The 22,773-nt window shown below is 45.0% G+C and overlaps 1 protein-coding gene across 4 annotated transcripts in view; it reads left to right on the top strand.

Annotated features, from left to right (window-relative positions):
• LOC126248802 (rab GTPase-activating protein 1-like) overlaps nt 1-22,773 on the top strand; it is a 185,686-nt gene that overhangs the window by 87,153 nt on the left and 75,760 nt on the right. For all 4 annotated transcript variants that reach the window (XM_049950193.1, XM_049950196.1, XM_049950195.1 and 1 more), the window contains one exon: nt 938-1,126. In XM_049950193.1, coding sequence (XP_049806150.1) covers nt 938-1,126 — 189 coding nt within the window. The remainder of the gene's footprint in view (nt 1-937; nt 1,127-22,773) is intronic.

Below are 22,773 nucleotides of genomic sequence, written 5' to 3' on the forward strand. Positions count from 1 at the left end.
CTTCCAACAGCACACCAGGCAATGACCTATGCATTATCCTGAACGTTCTCATGAATGAGCTGCACGTTTGTGTCTGACTAATATCAGAAGATTTATTGATTGAGAAATCCATTCAGATGAAAGTTTGCCTCATCAGTTATCACAAGATTTGTTGGGAATGCATCATCCTGGTCAATTATGTCCAGTGATTTTGTGCAGAAATTGTGTCTGCTCATTTTATTTCCCAGTCATAACTGTTGAACCACTTGCAGCTTATTTAAAGATGAAACTTTAAATCCTGTTTCACAACACTCTGCAAAGACATGTAAGGGATTTGTGATGTTCTGGATTGGCAAAGGCAGATCACTGTGGCCTTCATTGAGGAACTGCATGAACTCGTCAGATATTTTCCGGCCTTTGAACTGTCCTTTATGCTTGTTATTGGTTACAGAACCTGCTTCACACCATTGTTTTACCCACCTGGACATTGTCCTCCTTTTTGGAACATGGAAATGGCAGTCTCTTCTATGGCGCATTACACACTGGACAGCTGCAATGATCTTTAGCATACATGCACGCGCGCACACGCACACGCATTCTCACACTCACACTCACACTCACACTCACTCACTCACTCACTCACTCTGCATGCACACAGGCAGGTACTCTTCAGACATGAAAACTACACTAGAAAGTCTAATATCAAATAAAGACTCCAAAGAATGCCCCTTTTCTAACCATAGAGTTTTTCTTGTTGTAACTAGTTGAGAAAGGTGGACACTGAGGACAGAAGGCATATGGAATGGCTTAAAAACACTGTTATAAAAAGACTCAGCTCAGAAGACTGGAAATGTTCCATGAAGGAGAAGAAGAAAAGCTCAGTAGTGTAAACTTGATTTCTAAATAATTTCATTATATGGTGTTCATAATGTATACAATGTTTTCTTTTTTCTTTCAGGACAGTCCATGTGAGACTGTGATACAGAGAGACATTAATCGGACATTTCCAGCACATGACTTTTTCAAAGAGGCTGGTGGATTGGGGCAGGACTCCCTCTATCGTATCTCTAAAGCGTATGCTGTTTATGATACGGAAGTTGGATACTGCCAAGGCTTAAGCTTCTTAGCAGCAACTTTGCTTCTTCATGTAAGTGTTCTTTTAGTGGTACCAGTTTTTCTTTGAGTGATTTACAGATCTTTTAGTGTATAATGCGTACTCAACCTATGGATCAGGATAAAAAGCAGGTGGTGATATATCTCATTCATTTTTTTTTCAGAATTACGAATTACAGTTAATTAACATGGCCCTTATTAGAAGCTAATGCCAAATATTCCTTTAAACCACACCAACAAATGAGGCCCTACAGAAACAATAATTGTACCTTTTATTATCAAGGCCACTATTATAGATGTCTTATGTTCCAAATTGTGTATCTTGTTGCTTTATCGGTGTACTCACAATTGATGGTCAAATCAGTGTTTTGGTGAGACATATATTGTAATAAACGGCTTTATGAGAGTGAATTTTTGGATAATACTCATCGTAAATGTCGTGTTCCATAGGTATTATGGGACTAGAAGTGATAATCATAAAATGTTAGTTATCACCCAAAAAAACTTAAGTTATGAACCTGAAAGTAGCTAAATATGTTCTTCCTTGAAAATCACCTTGTCGTTACTCTGGAAATGCCTGACATGCAATTGTTTCTTCATCTATGGAAAGAGGTAGAAGTGACCAGGTCTCATGTCAGGAAAATATGGGCAATGACGGGAAATTTGATAGCCCAAGGGGCAGCATGTGAGATTGCATCCTGTGGAGAACGAGCTGGGACATTCTCATGAAGTAAAGACACTCCCTTGGACAGTTTTCCCCAATGCTTTGTCTTAACAGCTTCCTATGTCTGCCTGCTTAGCTGGGTGGTAACGTGCTTGCGTCCCATGCACTGGGCCCGGGTTCGATTCCCGGCCGGGTTGGCGATTTTCTCCACTCGGGGACTGGGTGTTGTGTTGTCCTCATCATCATTTCATCCTCATCATCGACCATAAGTCGCCCAATGTTGCACCGACTGAAATAAGACATGCATTTGGCGGCCGAACCCAAATGGGACTTCCCAGCCAACAATGCTGTGCAATCATTTCATTTTTACAGCTTCCTATAGCATCGTGAGGAGATTTTGGTTGTATGCTCTTGTGATGGTTTGCAGCCATGAACATAATCTGATAGGACTGCACTGTGGCAGCCCCAAAAATCACTTGGCATCACCTTGTCTGATGATGGTTGGGTCCTTACTATTTTCAATGATGGTTACTCCATGTTTGCACTCCTTGCTTTGCTCCTTTGTCTCAAGATAATGGTGATATATACAGCACATTTCTATGGTGATAAGGCATACAAGAAAGACACCTGGATTGGACTGGAAAAAGGCATAGCATTTCCTCTGCTGCCTCGGTTTGGTGAGCTTTTTAAATTGGTGAGAGTGTGCAAGATTTTGAAAAATGATTCATGAATGACTGTCTTTCCACTACCACCTTGATTGTGGTATTCCGATCTTAGAGCACCAAGGCCTCCACTTTACGTGCCATTCCTGGTTCTTCACAGATAGGTGGTCTGCGACTTGGTTCATCATCATTCAGACTTGTTTAACTGCGCTGAAAGCATCTGTTGCATCTAACCCCTGTGATATATTATGGTGCATTGTTGTTGTACACTAAAGATCAGAAATGAGCTATGTAAATTCTTTTTTAAACTCACCCATGGGCTGTATGACTTCATCTCCAAACTCATTTTCTCTAAATGCTCGGAGGCTCGACTTGGCAGCATCCGTGCGGCCTGTTTATAAGCATAAACTCATTGCTCAAGTCTTGTTATGTACACATGGACTCTGCCAGTGTAGAAAGGAGAGTATACAAGTGCATGAGTATAACTGAGGACTCACAGTATAATTGAGGACTTGCAGCATTGTCACTACACATGCAGTGGTTGGGCATGACAGTTATGAATAAATTTTATAAATTCAATTGCCCTGCCACATTGTTCTGTCTGTATGTGAAGGCTAATCGCAGGAGCTACTTTAGGGATTTTGATACTGTTTTCAGTAATAGACAGATTGATTCACAAGGAAGCTTTTTGTATGTAATCTATAAATATGTCTGAACTATCATGAATTAAATTCCCCATTACATTTTTCTTTCCATATGTGAGGGAGGATTTCAGAAACTACTGTAGGGATTTTGATAGGGTTTTCACTAATATATAAACTGATTCAAAAGGAAGATTTGTGTATTTGTAGCTGCTAAGCCAGATAAGTCATCCAGTTAGCAGTGTGTGTGTGTGTGTGTGTGTGTGTGTGTGTGTGTGTGTGTGTTAGAATAACAGGTATATACAAAGGGCATTCAAAAAGTTTTGCATAGTCGTCTATAATTTTTTTTATTTTTTGCAGCAGGAGATGAATTTTTTTGTGAACTTACTTGGAACATTTAGCTATACATTGAGCCTACTCAGTGTAGCCTCCATCAGCTGTGACACATCTGGCCCAACGTTCTTTCCATGATGTAAATGCACTTTGATAAAATCCTGGGGATTGACTTTTACACCATCACTTGACACAGGATATAAGGTCTTTCTCACTATCAAATGTTTTAACGTGCAGGTGGGCCTTCAGATGACAAAAGAGGTAAAAATCAGCTGGAGCAAAGTCCAGACTGTGGGGAGGATGAGGAACAATTTTCTAACCCATTTTCCTGATTTTCTCCTACTTCATAAGGGCTGTAAGGGGTTTGGCATTGTCATGGTTTAGTCTGATGAGCTGACTCTGAAGCTGTGGTCTGTGAGTCTTGATGGCATGTCACAGCTTGTCCAGTGACAAACAGTAACGGGCTCAGTTAATTGTGGATCCAGGTTCCAAGAAGTCAATGAAAATGACACCACACTGATCCCAGAAGAAGGAGGCCATCACCTTTCAGCCTGCTGTTCGTGAAAGTCTTAGTTTCTTCTTCCGAGGGGAACCCGGATGACGCCACTCCATGGATTGGGTTTTGCTCTCAGATTCAGACAAAAACAACCATGTTTCATCCTGGGTAATGTTGCTGTCAAAACACTGTTTTCACTCTTCAGTAAAGGTCTTCATGAGACCCTTGCACACATTCTTACTCATCGTTTTCATTTCTCTTGTCAATAATCTAGGCACCTATCGTAAACAGATTTTTCTGTACCCTAGTGACTGTACCAGTGATACCATACTACCCAATGACAAACGAGTCATTTCAGCCAGCTGCCGTGTCATCACACATCTGTCATTTTGGATGATTTGATCAATGGTCTCCTTATTCACATCACTCACTGTCGTTGATGGTCTACTGCATTGTGGATTGTCCAGTAGAGAGAAATCACATTCTTTAAACCTCTGCAACCACCACTGGATACTGCTGCAACCCACTGTGTCCTCCCCATAAACAGGGAGCAACTTCTTGTGAATCGATGTGGCAGAGTCATCACCAGTCTTGAAGAGGAACTCCATCTCCAACCGTTGTTGCAACCTGACATCTACTTCACGGTCCATTATGGCTCACCTGTAAATAAAAGAAAATACTTTTATATACCAACTTGTAGCTATATGTTCCAAGTATGTTTACAAAAAATTTCATTCTCCTCTTGCAAATAATAAAAAAATTAGTGACAACTGTGCAAAACTTTTTGAACGCCCTTTGTATAATTGTTCACCCACCTGAAATGTTTACAAACCTAGTACCAATTTCTTGGAAAACACTGTCTCTGTCTTCAGCACTCAGCATCAAAAGGTCACGACATGGAGAACACAAAAATGTTGAAGTCTTGTGGTACAAGAGCAGTTTAATCTTATTAGTCTTTTTGCCCATGTAATTTCTGCATCTTAATTTAAGTATTGCCATGGCATCACTACCCATCACTGCCTAATTCATTAGGACTCAAGTGACTATCCAGAAGTTTACACTGCCAGAGAAGTACCAAATGGAAGGTTGGATAGTTGTCTTGTTCTAGGTTATTAGTAGCTTCTTTCTAATAAAGTGTTCCATTGGACTTTGACTTCTTGTTTGAGTGACTTTGTGAGTCTCTCCGAAAGACAATCTCTCTTACAATGTGCCACTAATGCTTTTCAGAACTTTATTGTCCCTCCTACTTGAAGTAGTTATGGGTGCGAAGCTTCAGTGCTTGAGCAAAGTGCCAAGACAAAGACAGTATCAAGTAAGTCTAGTGAAGTTTTTCAGAGCTGCCACTGTATTAGAACCCTGATCTATTACAAAAGGTGCTGACTTCATTAAATCCTCAGAAATTTGCAAGGCCGGCCGAAGTGGCCGCGCGGTTCTAGGCGCTGCAGTCTGGAACCGCGAGACCACTATGGTCGCAGGTTCGAATCCTGCCTTTGGCATGGATGTGTGTGATGTCCTTAGGTTAGTTAGGTTTAACTAGTTCTAAGTTCTAGGGGACTAATGACCTCAGCAGTTGAGTCCCATAGTGCTCAGAGCCAAAATTTGCAAGGATGCGGTAGGGTGAACAAGCTCTGTATCAGGAAATGGGGTGGTAAACAGTACTCCATTCTCTATATGTTACCTTTCACTGATAGTGGATACAGTCACTGTAGTGTAGGTTATTTTACATGCATCAACCGCCCACATATCAGTTTGGGAAAAATCTCTTTTATCAGTGATAGCAACAGTAACTCATGGACCCAGCACCTTTTTAACAGTGTCTGCAATGGATTTTATTCACTTCTTAACTGTTGTCAGATTTGGTGGTATAGCCTCCACATCAACTTTAGAAACCACTTCAGCCCCTACAGACACATGCATTTGGACTACTTTTTTCCCCCCTGCGGGTCCAGGGGCTAAATAGGCCCGAGGTATTCCTGCCTGTCATAAGAGGTGGCTAAGAGGAGTCCCACACTTTTCAGTCCTATGATTTCAGGTCCGATTCTATGATTTGACCTGCCACTTTCAAAATTCTACAGAAGTGCGGGCCATATGGGGAAGGATGCCTTATGTTGTGCACGAGTTATCCATAGTGCCCTTAGATTTGATCTCCTGAATTTCTTGTCATGGCTTTGCATCTCCACTTACGATTCAACTATTTGGGCGAGGACACTTTCTGGGGCATGTCATCTTCTTCAGTTGTCTCTTGTCCTCTTTCGCTCCCATGATAATATTGGATTTCTCTGCACCCAATATCCAGCACGGTAGCCAGTCCGTTGTGGTGGGGCCTTCTTGTACCCATTTGGTGGTAGTCCCCTGACTACACAGGGATCGCACTGCTGATGCCTGAGCTGTGAACTCCCCAAATTGCCAAGGAGTAGATGCCTGTCTTTCTGGGGCATCAGGACTCCCAGCAATGGCCATTATACCAGTTGGCCTTTGTTGTGGCTTGGTGGCGCCCATGGGTAGAGCCCCTGATCGGAATGGGTGGCATCAGGGCGGATGTCCCGCAATGAAGTGGACTAAGTCATTTCTTGCTGGTGACAATACGGCACCAGCAGTCTCTAAGAAGGGCAAGATCAAATACAATGCCGACAGGTATGACCCTAAATCGTTTCCATCCCTCGCTTCACCATGGGAGGAACGTATGGCTACAGAATGGAGAGAGCCATATTCGCCTCGGTTTTTAGTCTGTAGCAGAATTGATGGGGACTTCTTTCTACCTACAAAGCCTCAATTTTTCATTGAACACTTTGAGGATAAGTTTGGAGAACTGACAGCGCTGTCCAAGATGCGAAATGGTGCAGTCTTGATTCAGACAGCATCCCCAGCCCAATCATGAGTGTTATTCGCCTCTGAAGAGCTGGGTGATATTCCTGTTTCCATCACTCCCCATAAAAGCCTCAATATGGTCCAGGGGATCATTTTCTATCGCAATCTCCTCATGCAGTCTGACGACGAGGGTGTTCATTCCATCCAACGCAGTTACAGGGGACCCAAAGACAACAGGGTTGCTACCGGTGCGTTCGTCTTGGCCTTTGAGGGTGATTCATTGCCTGAAAAGGTCAAAGTGATGATTTACTGCTGTGAGGTTAAACTATATGTCCCTCCCTTTATGCAGTGCCTTAAGTGCTAGAAGTTTGGGCTGCACTTCCAGCGCCACATGTCGAGACTGCAGACATCCACTGCACCCAGATACTCCGTGTGCGCCTCCTCCCACTTGCATCATCTGTGGAGAGCACCACGCCCCAGACTGCCCAGTACTCCAAAGGGAGCGGAAAATCTTGGAGTAGAAGACGCTGGACCAGTTGACTTACCAAGAGGCTAAACATAAATTTGAAAGATTACACCCCATTCAGTTGACGTCGACATATGCTGCAGCTACATCACCATCGCCGTCCCAAGCGCCAGCGGTTCTTCACTCTGTGCCATGAACAGTGGGCCCTCCGGCCACCAGACTACATCTAACCCCTTGGTGGTAGGGGAAAAATCTTCCTCCGTTGCTCCCAAGGCACCTACTTCGGGAGCAAGGCACCCCCAAACGCAGGGGACATCGGTCCCCTCCCCCCTGCCAGAGTAGCAAGAGCCTCCTCCGTCTCCTTACATGCGTGAGGGGTCCCTTGGGGCCCTCTCTCCCAAGGTCACGGTGGACACTCGCCAGTGGCTCAATGATCCAAAAGCTGTTGGATGAAGAGCTTCATGGTCTTCCTCAGTGCCTGCAGCTACTTCAGAGAAGTTCTCCCAGCAAGCCCCTAAAGAGAAGGGAGAGGACAAGCAAACAAAGAAGTCTGCTAAGAAAAAGGACCCCCCCCCCACTCCCCCATGGTCCCAACACCACCACTCCCTACCAATTTTGCATCTTAGGATGCAGTGGAGATCTTAGCGTCCCCTGCAGACCTGGATCTCACTGATGCCTCATCCTCCACAGAAATGGCTACAAATACTCAGTCTGTGGCAGCAGGTGACACTGAGGCATAACCTGCCTCCTTGAACGCTTCCTGCCTTCCCAGCCTCACCATAACATCATCCTCCAGTGGAATTGCAGCGGCTTTTCCACCACCTGGCTGAGCTACGGCAACTCTTAAATTTCACACTTGCTTTCTGCATTGCCCTCCAGGAAACCTGGTTCCCAGCAATGCTGACCCCTGCCCTCTGCGACCGAGCGAGGTGGCGCAGTGGTTAGCACACTGGACTCGCATTCGGGAGGACGACGGTTTAATCCCGTCTCCGGCCATCCTGATTTTAGGTTTTCCGTGATTTCCCTAAATCGTTTCAGACAAATGCCGGGATGGTTCCTTTGAAAGGGCACGGCCGATTTCCTTCACCATCCTTCCCTAAACAGAGCTTGCACTCCGTCTCTAATGACCTCGTTGTCGACGGGACGTTAAACACTACTAACCTAACCTAACCCTGCCCTCTGCGGCTATAGGGGATATTACAAGAACCATAGTGACTATAATAGAGTGTCTGGTGGAGTTCGTACCTATGTTCTGAACTCTGTATGCACTGAACCTATGCCCCTTCAAACCCCTCTTGAAGCTGTGGCTGTCAGAACAAGGACGACACAGGAAATAACTGTCTGCAACGTATATCTTCCTCCAGATGGTGCAGTACCCCTGAACACATTGGCTGCACTGATTGATCAACTCCCTAAACCTTTCCTACTTTTGGGAGATTTTAATGCCCATAACGCCTTGTGGGGTGGCATTGTGCTTACGGGACAAGGTATAGATGTCAAAACTTTACTGTCTCCATGCGACCTCTGCCTCTTAAATACAGGTGCCCCCACACATTTCAGTATGGCACATGGCTGGTTTACAGTCCTGTGGACTTCTCTCATCTATCCACTGGAGAGCACATGATGACCTTTGTGGTAGTGACCACTTCCTCATCTTCCTGTCACTGCCCCGGCGTCAGGCCCATGGACGCGTGCCTAGATGGGCTTCAAACAAGGCAGACTGCGACACTTTCACCTCTGCTGTCACCGTTGAATCTCCCCCACATGGTATCATCGATGTGGTGGTTGAGCAGGTAACTACAACGATCGTTTCTGCAGCAAAAACACGATCCCTCATTCTGTAGGATGCCCCTGGCAGAACACAGTCCCTTGGTGGTCGCCAGAAGTCGCTGAAGTAATTAAGGCACATCGGTGAGCTGTACAGCAGCATAAGCATCTCATCGCCTTTAAATGGCTCCATGCCCGCATTCGCCAGCTTATAAAAAGACAGAAACAGGAGTGTTGGGAGAGATATGTCTTGACCATTGGGTGCCATACATCACCTTCCCAAGTCTGGGCAAAGATCAAATAAGTTCTTGAGTACCAGATCACAACAGGTGTTTGCAGTGTTAACATAAATGGCATGTTATCCACCGATGCAAACGCGATTGCCGAGCACTTTGCTGAGCACTATGCTCGTGCCTCTCGGAGAATTACTCCCCACCCTTTCGCACTATCAAATGGTGGATGGAAGGGAAAGCCCTCTCGTTTACTACATGCCACAGTGAATCCTATAACACCCCATTTAAAGAGTGGGAGCTCCTCAGTGTCCTTGCACATTGCCCCGACACAGCTCCTGGGCCAGATCGTATCCACAGTCAGATGATTAAACATCTCTTGTCTAACTGCAAGAGACACCTCCACGTGATCTTCTGGTGTGATGGCGTCTTTCCATCGCACTGGTGGGAGAACACTATCATACCAGTGCTCATACCCAGCCAAAATCCGCTTGATGTGGATAGCTATTGGCCCATCAGCCTCAGCAACATTCATTGTAAGCTACTGGAATGTATGATGTGTTGGCAGGTTGGCAGTTGCGTTGGGTCCTGAAGTCACATGGCCTACTGGCTCCGTGCCAGAGCAGTTTCTGCCAGGGTTGCCCTACCACTGATTATCTTTTGTCCCTCGAGACTGCCATCCAAACAGCCTTTTCCAGACGTCAACGCCTTGTTGCCATCTTTTTGGATTTACAAAAAGCGTATGACATCACCTGATGACATCATCATCCTTGCCACGTTATACGAGTGGGGTTTCCGAGGCCCGCTTCTGATTTTTATCCAGAATTTCCTGTCGCTTGATACTTTCCATGTCCAAGTTGGTACCTCCTGTAGTTCCCCCCATCATCTAGGAGAACAGGGTCCCACACAGCTCTGTATTGAGTGTATCTCTACTTTTAGTCGCCATTAACAGTCCAGCAACAGCTGTATGGCCATCCGTCTCACCCTCTCTGTATGCAGTCGACTTCTGCATTTCGTATTGCTCCACTAGTACTGGTGTTGCAGAGCAGCGCCTACAGGGAGCCATCTACAGGGTGCAGTCATGGGCTGTAGCCCACGGCTTCCAGTTTTCGGTCACAAAGTCATGTGTCATGCCCTTCTGTTGGCGTCTTACCATTCATCTGGAACCAGAAATTTACCTTACTGATGATCTCCTGACTGTAATGGAGACATATCGATTCTTAGGACTGGGTTTTGATTCCCTGCAGAGCCCTTGTTGAAGCCCGCATTGACTATAGGAGTCTGGTTTATGGTTCGGCATTGTGGTTAATCGACCCAGTGCACCACTGTGGTGTTAGACTAGCGATGGGAGCTTTTAGGACGAGTCCGGTGACCAGCGTCCTGCCAGAGGCTGGAGTCCCTCCATTGCAGGTCAGGCATGCGCAACTGCTCACCAGTTACGTTGCACACATTCATAGTTCTCCTGTGCAACCAAATTACCATTTCCTTTTCCCACCCGTGGTGGTCCATCTCCCGCATTGGTGGCCCAGGTCAGGGCTTACAATTGCAGTGCACATCCGATCCCTTCTATCTGAACTGAAGTCCTTGCCTCTACCACCTATACTCGAGGTCCATTTGCGTACACTTCCTTGGTATACACCTAGGCCGCAGCTTCGCCTGGACCTTTCACATGGCCCAAAGGAGTCAGTTCACCCCGTGGCTCTCTGCTGTCACTTCCTCTCGATTCTTGACATGTACCGAGGCCATGAAGTGGTTTACACCGACAGCTTGATGGCTGATGGTCATGTCAGCTTCGCGTGTGTCTGTGGAGGGCATATTTAACAGCATTCCTTGTCCGATGGTTGCAGTGTTTTCACCGCAGAGCTGGTGGCTATATCTTGTGCTCTTGAGCACATCCATTCATGCATGCCCTGGGGAGTCGTTTCTTCTTTGTACTGTCTCTTTGAGCAGCCTACAAGCTATCGACCAGCGCTACCCCTGTCACCCTCTGGTAGTGACCATCCAGGAGTCCATCTATGCCATGGAACAGTCCAATCATTCAGTGGTGTTTGTGTGGACCCCAGGATTGTCGGAATCCCAGGCAGCGAACTTGCTGACAGACTGGTCAAACAGGCTACATGGAAACCGCTTATGGAAATCGGCATTCCAATAACTGACCTGCATTTGTTTTTACGCCATCAGGTTTTTCGGCTTTGGGGACGGATTGGCATAGTCTCAGTACGCACAACAAACTGCGTGCCATTAAGGAGACTACAAATGTGTGGCTGTCCTCCATGCGGGCCTCTTGCAGGGACTCTGTGGTTCTCTGCCGGCTCTGCATTGGCCACACTTGGGCGACCCATGGCTACCTCCTGCACCATGAAGACCCGCCTCAGTGTCGGCACAGCGCCCTGTTGACAATGGCCCATATTCTGGTGCACTGTCCCACTTTGACTGCCATGCGATGAAATCTTCGGTTACCGGTCTCGTTTTTGCTAATTTTGTCTGACAACGCCTCATTGGCTGATTTAGTTTTACGTTTTATTCATGAGGTTGGGTTTTATCATTTGATCTAAGTTTTAGTGCATGTCCTTTGTCTCTCTGTGTCCTCCACCCTAGTGCTTGTAGGGTGGTGGTTTTAATCTCTTCTACCTGTTTCTTATATTGCTGTGGTTTTCTTGTCCCCTTTTGTCCCTTTAAGCATTTGTTGCCCTTTCATCGTTGTTGTCATTTTTCCTTTCTCTCCATTTTGTGTTGTCAGTCGCACTTGTTTTATTCTCACCCTTGTGGCATTGTTTTATTCTGAACAAGGGACCTTCCCCCCCTCTTTTAAACCATCCAACCAACCGACTGACTAGCTTTTTGAAACATGAGCCATGAACCACACTGAATGGTCTAAGATCTCCACAACACATGAGTGCCACTGAATCACAAATAGCATGCTTTTAATATGCAATATTTTATTATCTGCCACAACATCCGAGTGAATACAGATTTTTTCAAGGAAATATTGTAATTTTTTATCGGTTATTTATGATGAAATGGAAATTAGTGTGGGTTTGCAACAATATAAGTGAAATAAGAAATTTATTTTTATGCAGAAAATGAGCCTTTAAATAAGCTACTGACCTGTCATGTCCTTTGTTGTTTGTTTACTAAAATACTGTTTCAGGATTCCATCGCCATTACAATTGTATTATCTTTTTATAATGAAATGAATCTTTGTAAACTTGGAGATTTTTGGCAAAAGATGCAAATTTCAACATGGTAATGAGAGAAGTGTAGATGTTACTCAAAACTTGCCACTGATCACACACTCCTGCACACTTTAGTAAGAGAACAAGTCAGTGAGTAGGAAGTGACCACAGTGCCACTGTTGTCAAACATGTCGTACTCAGAACTCTGGGGGGAAGGAGAGAGGCCAGTATAGTGCTGATGTAACAGTGGCCCCTAGATTTCTAAGATATACAACCTTAAACACTGGACTCGTACTACCTCTGTTTCTGATCTCTGCTGTTCACTTCAACAGACTCACCCTTTCAGATATTTTGACTCCTCTAGTGGTGTGCTACAGTACAGTGTGCAAGGACTTCCATGTGTACCAAAAATGCAACCATCTTCTCCAAGTGCTGGGGAAAAAAAAGGTCAAAATGCTTACTTTCTTCTCTGGCTATAATCCAAATTGTGAACATTGTTCACATCGTAAGCTGAAGATAAGTAAGGAAGGTGTACAATAAAGTACAATAAAGGGGATGAGGGACGGTATGTTGTAAGTTGTACACAGAAGCAAATTTGTTTATGTTGCTGTGTGCATGTCACCTAGGAACACGTGAAACCAGTACTTGTATGTTGGATGGTAGCTGCGATTGTAAGCTTACTGACATGTTAATTGTGCTCCTCCAGAGGTTTGTTCTTCCAAAGCTCATTTTTCAATTGATGCAGATTTTGATGTGGTTTTAAATTAAACGCAAAGATCATCATGGTTTTGAAATCATTATGCTGTGTCTGATGTAACTTGTAAACCTTTTTGATGACACCTCAGTTACAGTTAGCCCAGGACATGAGTAGTGACATCCGGTGGTGTGTTTGTTTGTTTGTCTATGTTTATTTGCTATGTTTGTTACTAGCAATTAGTGTCCTGATGTCTCACAATTGCTTCCAGTGCACTTTGCCACATTCCGTTGTTACCATGATGATTCACCATGATTCTTGCCATCTTCTTCCTTGTTTCCTCATGGCTTTTCCTTGTTAGGATGGTTTGTCTGTTATGAGTTTGTTTGTAAATAATTGCAGGCGTATCCACAAGATATTTGCTGTGTCCCAGAATTTGCATCTAAGACATGTACACCTACATCTATATCTAATGCTGGCACCATTCTCCAAAATTTTTGAGAATGTGATGTATTCTAGAATAGTATCTCACCTTACCAGCATCAGTATCCTTAGCAAATCACTGTCTCTGTTTCAGAAGGGTAATGCTACTAAGAACACCATTTACACGTCCACTCACTAAGTTTTACAAGCATTAAATAATAAAATATTGCTGGTTGAGCTATTTTCTGTGGCCTATGTAAGGCATTTGACTTTGTGAATCACGGTATTCTCATAGATAAATTGATATTTTATGGGATTGATGGTATAGCCAACCAATGGTTAATGTCATATTTAACCAAAATAATGCAGAAAGTTGCACTTAGTAATTCAAGTAATGTAGTCCAGTGAGATAATTCTGAATGGGGTGAGATCACATATGGAGTTTCCCAAGGTTCAATCTTAGGTCCACTGCTTTTCCTCATATATGTAAACAATCTTCTGTTTAGTATACAGCAAGCAGAGTTAGTTCTTTTTGCAGATGACACTAGTATTGTAATCGATCCAAGCATACATACAGAAATGGAAGAAATGGTAAACAAAGTTCTTAAAAGTATCATTGACTGGTTTTCTGTTAATAGTCTCATCCTCAGTTTTAAAAAGACACAACATATTCAGTTCTGCACAGCTAGAGGTACTGCACCAATGGTAAGTGTAACATATGATGAGGAAATAATAAATAGTGTGGAAACTTCAAAATTCTTAGGGGTCCATATTGATTTTTTAAATTGGAAAAAAAACACATTTTTGGATCTCCTAAAACAACTTAGTTCCGCTGCATTTGTGCTTAGAATCATTGCAAATCTTGTGGAGAGACAAATCAGCAATGAGACATATTTTGCATATTTTGTTGAATAGTGCCATATAGAATAATGTTCTGGGGTAACTTGTCTTTAAGAAAGAAAGTCTTCATTGCACAAAAACATGCTGTAAGAATAATATGTGGTACTTGCCCCTGATCACTTGAAGACATCTGTTTAAGGAGTTGTGCATTCTGACTACTGCTTCACAGTATATTTCTTCCCTCATATAGTTTGTTGTAAATAATCCACTACAGTTCAAACTGAACAATGAGATACATAATTACAGTACAGAAAGAGAAATGACTTTACTCCACATTAAGGTTGTCTTTAGCACAAAAAGGGGTGCACAGTGCTGCAACAAAAATTTTTGGTCAGTTACTCAGTGATGTAAAATGTCTGACAGACAGCAAAAAAAATTTGATAACGAATTGAGAAAGTTTATTCTTGAAAACTCCTTATATTCCATAGAAGAATTTCTGTTACTGTAATGGGTAAAAGGTGGTGGGCAGGAATTACTAACTCACATCAGTTTTTTTCCTTCTTTTAAAAAAAAGAACTGTTACTTATAAATGTTCATAATGTACCTGTATGTACACATTAATTTGCAATGTGAATGTAAAATGACTTGCTCCACCACTCATTATGATCTATCGTGCAAATGATCCATGGAACATGTAACTAACTAACACTGCTGTGTAACTTAAGTGTCTCGCAGAGTGTTCTGTGAACTACCTTCAGACTATTTCTGTACCATTTCAATCTCTTAACAGTGCATGGGAAAAATGGGCACTTAAATCTTTCTGTATGGGCTGTTATTTATCTTATTTTATTATGATGATAATTTCTCCCTCTGTTGGTTGGTGACAGTAAAATGTTTTCACATTCAGAGGAGAAAGTTGGTGATTGAAATTTCATGAAAAGACCTCACCGCAACAAAAAATGCTTTTATTTTTAATGATTGCCACCCCAATTCACTTATCATATTTGTAACATTCTTTCCCCTACTTCACAATAATACAAATTGTGCTGCCCTTCTTTAGACTTGTTCAGTGTCCTCCATCAATCCTATCTGGTGAGGTTCCCATACTGCATGGTAGTACTCTAGCAGAGAATGGACAAACAAAGTGTAAGCAACCCCTTTGGCAGACCTGTTGCCTCTTCAAAGTTTTGTGGCAATAAAATGCAGTCTTTGGTTTCCCTTCCCACCAACTTCAGCTATGTGACTGTTCCAATTTATGTTGTTTGTAATTGTAGTTCCTTGGTATTTAGTTGAATTGTCAACCTTCAAATTTGTGTGATTTATCATGTAACTGAAATTTAATGGATTTCTTTTTGTACTCATGTGGATGACTTCACAATTTTTTCTTATTCAGAGACAACTGCCACTTCTTACGCCATACAGATGTAGTGTCTAAGTCATTTTGCATTTGGTTTTGATCATCTGAGGACTTTACTAGATGGAAAATGACAGCATCATCTGCAAACAGTCTAAGAGGGCTGCTCAGATTGTCTCCTAAATCATTTATATAAATCATAAACAGCAGATGGCTTATGACTCTTCCTTGGGGAATGCCAGACATTACTTCTGTTATACTTGATGACTTTCCATCAGTTACTATGAACTGTGACCTTTCTGACAAGAAACAGTGAATCTAGTCACACAACTGAGACGAACTCCGTACACACGCAACTTGATTATAAGCTGCAGTAGTTGCTCGCTGAACAGCCAGCTACATAGCTCATTTACACATTGGCATTCATTGGTGACACATCAGGAGGGTATCAAGTAGCATTTCTAGAATTCTATCTGCTTTTATAATTTACATTTTCAGTTAATCTTGCTAGGATGTGTACATGCTGTGTGCAGATGCAGGAGGAACTGGCCACAGTTCGATAACAGCTGAATGCTCTTTTGGCTATGATCAGTCACCTTCTGGCTGCTGCTTTGGATATAGCGGTGGCGGAGAATGTGGCGTGTCACATGGGACACTTCAGGTGTTGCTTGTTTTGCCCACAGGCTCTGCTTCCGACGCACCTCGTAGTGCACCCAACATAGTGGATCCGCCCTCACAACAGAGGGAATGGCAGGTAGTAACGCATTCACGTCGCTCAAGGCGGAGGACCATTGTGGATACAGGCTGCCTGGCCCCTGGTCTTGCCCATTCACCCTGTGAGTGGACAGGTGGCTGCTCCTTCAGCAGGCTCTGAGCAGGCACACGGGAGGGAGGGGGTTACAAATTGTTAGGACTCCAGTGTTAGGCGCGTTATGGGGCCCCTTAGGTAGATAGCATTCAGGGTTAGAAAGAAACCAAGTGTGCAGTCTGTATGTCTGCCAGGAGACCTCATCCAAGATGTGGATGCGGCCTTGCCTGCACCTATCGAGCGTGCAGGGTGCAGTTGGCTCACATTGGCACTGACACCTGTTGTTTGGGTTCTGAGGCAATCCTCAGTTTGTAAAGGCAGTTGGTGGAGGTGGTTAAGACTATTGGCTGCATGGAGTGCAAGCAGAGCCCACAATTTGCAGCATTGTTCCTAGAGTTGATCAGGATCCTTTGGTTTGAAACGAAGTGGAGGGTCTCAACCAAACACTTCGTCAACTCTGTGATGGTCTTGGCTTCAGATTTCTAGACCTGGATTATCACGTGGGGATTTGTAGGACTCCCCTTGATAGGTCAGGGGTGCACTATGCAAAGGGCGTAGCTACTCAGGTATCGGAGTACTTGTGAAATGCACATGAGGATTTTTTAGGCCAGGCCAGGCAATACTTTGAGGTGCTCTGATGAATACTCACCAGTCGATATACACCAAGGGAAGTCAAACGGCATCAAAATAAAGACACTTCAACTAGCATAAACTGTCAAAATATTTGTAATAAAGGTCCCGAATTTACTTCCCTCCAGGAAAGAGCTCGTGGTCAAGTTATTCTTGGGACTGAGAGGTGGCTGAAACCTGAAGTGAAAAGCTCTGAGATATTTAGCAAGTCATGGAACGTAAATCGGAAAGATAGATTAGAGACCATAAGAGGGGGAAATGTTCATTACAGTTGACAAAAATATTGTCTCTAGTGAGGTTGAAGTTGAGTGTGACGGTGAGTGTGACGGTGAAGTTATCTGGTCGCGTATAATGGGTGTCGGTGAAACCAAGTTAATTGTTGGAGGTAGTCGCCCCACGTTCCTTCTTCCTGTCAACAGATGACAGTACTTTTGCCATTCTGGTTTACCAGTTTGCTTCCTCCTTCGTGTCTGCTACTCCATGCTCTGCACTCGTTGGTAACACACTGCATCTTGTACATGTTCACTGCGGTGCTCGGGGTCACAGCACCAAGTGTAAGTGTCCAGCTATTCTTTGCATATTTCTTTGCTCAGGCAGTTGTCCATAGTACTGTCTGGTGTCACTTTGGCATTGACTTAGGTTTCACAGCACCTATCCCGACCAGTGGTTTTTTAAATACTTTTTAAATTTTTTTTTTTATTTTTATTTTTTTTATTTTTTTATTTTTATTTTATTTTATTTTATTTTTTTTTTTTTTGTTGCATGTAAAAATTATGTCCCATCTCTTGCTATTTTCAACATGACACCTAAGATGGGTGTATAAGAGCCCGAAACTGGTCATGTATTAAATAAAAGAACCTTACAACTCGAGCGGTATTTTCAAGCTGTGGTAAAATGGTTAGTTGGGAATGTTCCTCCAACAGTATTGTTTACTGTAATATTTGGATACAGTGTTACTAATGGCCTCCTTGACAGAGCCAAGTCATTTAAATATCTGGAGGTAACATTGCAAAGTGATATGACATGGAACGAGCATGTGAGAACTGTGGTGGGGAAGGCGAATGGTCGACTTCAGTTTATTGGGAGAATTTTAGGAAGAAAGTTGACTGCATATAGGACACTGGTGAAACCTATTCTTGAGTACTGCTCGGGTGTTAGGGATCTGTACCAGGTCAGATTGAAGGAAGACATTGAAGCATTTCAGAGGCGGGCTGCTAGATTTGTTACTGGTAGGTTCGAACAACATGTAAGTGTTACGGTGATTCTGCAGGAACTCAAATGGGAATCCCTGGAGGGAAGTCGACATTCTTTTCGAGAAACACTATTGAGAAAACTTAAAGAACCGGAATTTGAAGCTGACTGCCGAACGATACTAATGCCACCAACATACATTGCACGTAAGGACCATGAAGATAAGATACAGGTAATTAGGGTTCAAACAGAGGCATTTAGATAGTTATTTTTCCCTTGCTCTATTTGCGAGTGGAACAGGAAAGGAAATGACTGGTAGTGGTACAGGGTACCCGCTGCCATGTACCGTATTGTGGCTTGCAGAGTCTTTATGTAGATGTAGACTAGACATTCAACTTTTGCAACTGTCCTCCATGAGGAATGAGCAGGCTATCAACAGTGTCTCCTCAAAGACCATTCAGCAAATGTTGCTGTGTATGGACCTCCGCAGCAGGTGGGTGGTTTGTACACCCACACTGACTGCTGTTTATCGTCAATGAAGGCTGGAATTTACAGGCTAATACCACAGCTAGATGTCCACTGAGTGGCAATGGGTGGCCTTTTCGAGTGAATAGTGTTTTATGCCTGTACAGTGTGAAATGTATGAAACCAAACAACCTGCAACATTGTTGGAAGGGACTAGGTTGGAGAAGGAAGCCTTATTGCCTGGGGAATATTCTCGTGGTATTCCCTATAAGGTGCAGTGGACTGACAGTATGCATCTGTCCTTGTGGAACATGTCTACCCCTACTTACTGTTTGTTTTTCCTTGCTACGATGGTATCTGTTGTGGCGTAACAAGCTAGCTACGCCACACTGAGAAGTAGCCGAAAGGGCACGCGTCAACTCATGCCGTCTTGCGTTAAGTCTGGAACAGGATACGTTATGAATGCTATAAAGATAAGAACGGAGCTTCTCGTATACTTAACTTTTATTCACTTCTGCGGTACATCGCTCTTGATAATACAAGTGAGACTCTCTCCAGATATGGTTAATGGCGCCTTGCTAGGTCGTAGCCATGGACTTAGCTGAAGGCTATTTTAACTGTCTCTCAGCAATTGAGAGAAAGGCTTCGTACGTGTAGTCGCTAGCAATGTCGTCCGTACAACTGGGGCGAGTGCTAGTAAGTCTCTCGAGACCTGCCGTGTGGTGGCGCTCGGTCTACGATCACACAGTGGCGACACGCGGGTCCGACATGTACTAATGGACCGCGGCCGATTTAAAGCTACCACCTAGCAAGTGTGGTGTCTAGCGGTGACACCACATTCCTCCCCCGCAAATCGGCGAACGGTCGTGTGATAAGGCCTCCGCCCGCCGTGGGGAGGACCCCATGTTGACGTATGCGATGAGGTGGGGAGCCTAACAACAGGCGAGGCTGTGCCACCCGCACCCGGCCATTCGGTCCGAGGGGATCTAGGAAACGCCTGAAAACCTAGTCCAGGGTGCACGTCAACATGCGGTGGCCGGCCGCGGTGGTCTCGCGGTTCTAGGCGCGCAGTCCGGAACCGTGCGACTGCTACGGTCGCAGGTTCGAATCCTGCCTCGGGCATGGATGTGTGTGATGTCCTTAGGTTAGTTAGGTTTAAGTAGTTCTAAGTTCTAGGGGACTAATGACCACAGCAGTTGAGTCCCATAGTGCTCAGAGCCATTTGAACCATTTGAACCAACATGCGGTGTATGCGCCCGTAGAGAGACAAGAGGGGCCGAAGGGTCGACCTCCATTGCGTCGGGGCACCCGACAGGCGAAGACGACATCTGGTCCGGAGCGGGCAAGAGTTCCATGGCGGAGGACAGCTGGTCACTGGAAGCGATCAGTGGCGCGGGACCCAGGGAGGCGCCGGGCGGCTGCAGCGAAGCGTCCACTGCGGGCGGCGCCGGCGGGAGAACAGGCGGCGGCGGCGGCATGTCGCCATGAGGCAATAGGGAAGGCAGCGTCTGTAACACCTGGGGATGAAGCGAGCCAGTAGATGGGTCCCCAGGGCGCTGACCGGACGGCACCGTCGTTGAAAGCAGACGGGGAGCGGCAGAACCCGTGCGATGACAGAGGCGCAGCTGATTGAGATGCCGACGCACCTCACCAGAGGCCCCCAAAACCAAACACATCGCACGGCCGAGGCAGCGAAGAATGCGCCCTGCGAGCCAACGCCGTGAACCGCGAAAGTTGCGATAGAAGACAACGTCGCCAGGAGCAAAAGCAGGAGCCTGCCGCTGCGCAGGAACCTGATGCGGCGGATGCAGCAAAGACATCAAGGTTCGATGAGGACGACCATGGAGCAACTCAGCCGGCGAGCGACCATCTCGGGGCTGAGAGCGATACAAAGACAAAAAGAGCAGCAATGCGTCCTCCCGAGAATGCGACTCTTTCAACTTCAACATCTGTGACTTGAAAGTCCGGACCAATCGTTCAGCGGCACCGTTTGACTGAGGCGAAAACGGCGCGGATGTCAGATGTTGAATACCATTGGCCTTGCAGAATGACTGAAATTCTGCGGACATGAATTGTGGGCCATTGTCGGAAACAATAGTCTGCGGAAGACCTTCAATGCAAAAAATAGCAGATAATGCTTGGATGGTGGCAGATGACGTCGTGGAAGACATCCGGACAACAAAAGGAAAATTACTGAAAGAATCAACCACAACCAACCATCGAGTATTCCAGAATGGACCGGCAAAATCTATGTGCAAGCGTTGCCAAGGGGAAGTGGCTTTTGGCCATGCAAAGAATTTCCGCGGCGGTGCGGATTGTTGTTCGGCACACGCCATGCAAGAAGAGCACATATCCGTAATCGCAGCATCGATTCCGAACCAAGTACAGTGCTGACGAGCAAGTTGTTTCGTGTTCACTATACCCCAATGTCCTTGGTGAAGAAGCCGTAAGACAGAGGACTGTAACGAACGTGGGACCACGACTCTGGACTGGTCATTATCAGAACGCAACAGCAAAACACCACGTCGTACAAAAAGTCTCTCTTTGTGAGCAAAAAATCGGCGAACCAGCGGATCCTCGATCCATGACTCCGACAAGGGCCATTGCGTAGCAACAAAACGCAAAACAGTAGCAAGGACAGGGTCAGCAGCTGTGGCTGTAGCTACACAACGAAAATCAATCGGAAACGATTCGACCACGTTATCGGTTTCCGCATCAATGAACATGCAAGCAAGTTCGGAAGAATCGAATGCTCTTGCGACCTCATCACGCAATGCGTGGGGAACATTGCACGCTCTGAAAACTTTCGGTTGCGCGTTGACTTTCAGTTCAAATTGTGCTTCATAGTTCTTAGCGCAACCAAGGCCCGGTGCAAAAATGTCTGCAAATTCGTCACACAGACGAGAAACACTGTCTGAAGGCACAGTCTCGTTCACTGATAGGACCTGATTTACTATAGACAAGTTAAACAACTGAAATAAATCTAAACCAAACAAGTTCACTGCCGAAGAAGAACGAAGAACGGAAAAAGACACAGGTTTTGTTTGTCCCTTGTATGTTGCAAGAAGGCTGCACTGTCCTAACACAGGGAGATTCTGTCCGGAATAACTCATGAGCTGAACATTTGCGGCACGCAACGGAGGTGCGCCCAGTCGTTTGTATGTGGCGTGATTGAGCAATGAAACTGCAGCTCCAGTATCGAGCTGGAACGGTATCACTTGTCCGGCAAAGTCCAAATCTACATAAAGTTTATTGTCCTGCTGACGACAAGAGCGACTGTTTTGTGCAACGTGAACAGACACTGGTACAGAATCACGTGCGACGTGACGGGATTTCCGTCGACGTCGACGCACACTGTTTGTGGGACGAACACAGTCACTGTTAGCGAGAGGAACACTGGGCGGAGTGGCACAAACTACATGAATGTCCATGGGCGAAGGTTCCCGAGCCTGTGTGTCCTTGATTCGATTCCGGCGTGAAGCAAAGGGCCTGGAATGGTTGTGATTGTCTGATCTGTGCTTTTTCTGGCAAACACTTTGAACATGTCCTTTTGTATTACAGAAAAAGCAAATAGCCTGGCGTAACGGGCAGTTCTCACGCGAATGTCTAGTGGCACACCGCGGGCATTATTTCACTGCATTTGCTTGCTTTCGCGGGACACGTGGCGGTGCTGACGTGCGCGAAGGCTGTTTACAGGACCGCGCAGCGCGCCCGGCAGGCCGGTTAATGCGACACACTGCTGGCGAAGTTTCAAATTATTCCTGAGCAAAGTCAAGTGTGTCTTGCCTATCCAATATGTCTATCACTTGTTGAAGGGAGGGATTGACGAGTTTCAAAATCTGTTCCCGTATGCGAACATCAGAAACGTTCTGTGCAATTGCATCACGCACCATAGTATCTGAATAAGGGAGTCCACATTCACATTCAAACGCACAATCCCTAGTGAGTCCTTGCAAAGTTGCAACCCACTCCCGATTAGTCTGACCGGCCGTACGTTTGCTACGAAAGAACGTATACCTTTTTGCAACGACAT

Source organism: Schistocerca nitens, chromosome 3 (genome assembly GCF_023898315.1).
Source record: "Schistocerca nitens isolate TAMUIC-IGC-003100 chromosome 3, iqSchNite1.1, whole genome shotgun sequence".
Taxonomy (NCBI): Eukaryota; Metazoa; Arthropoda; class Insecta; order Orthoptera; family Acrididae; genus Schistocerca; species Schistocerca nitens.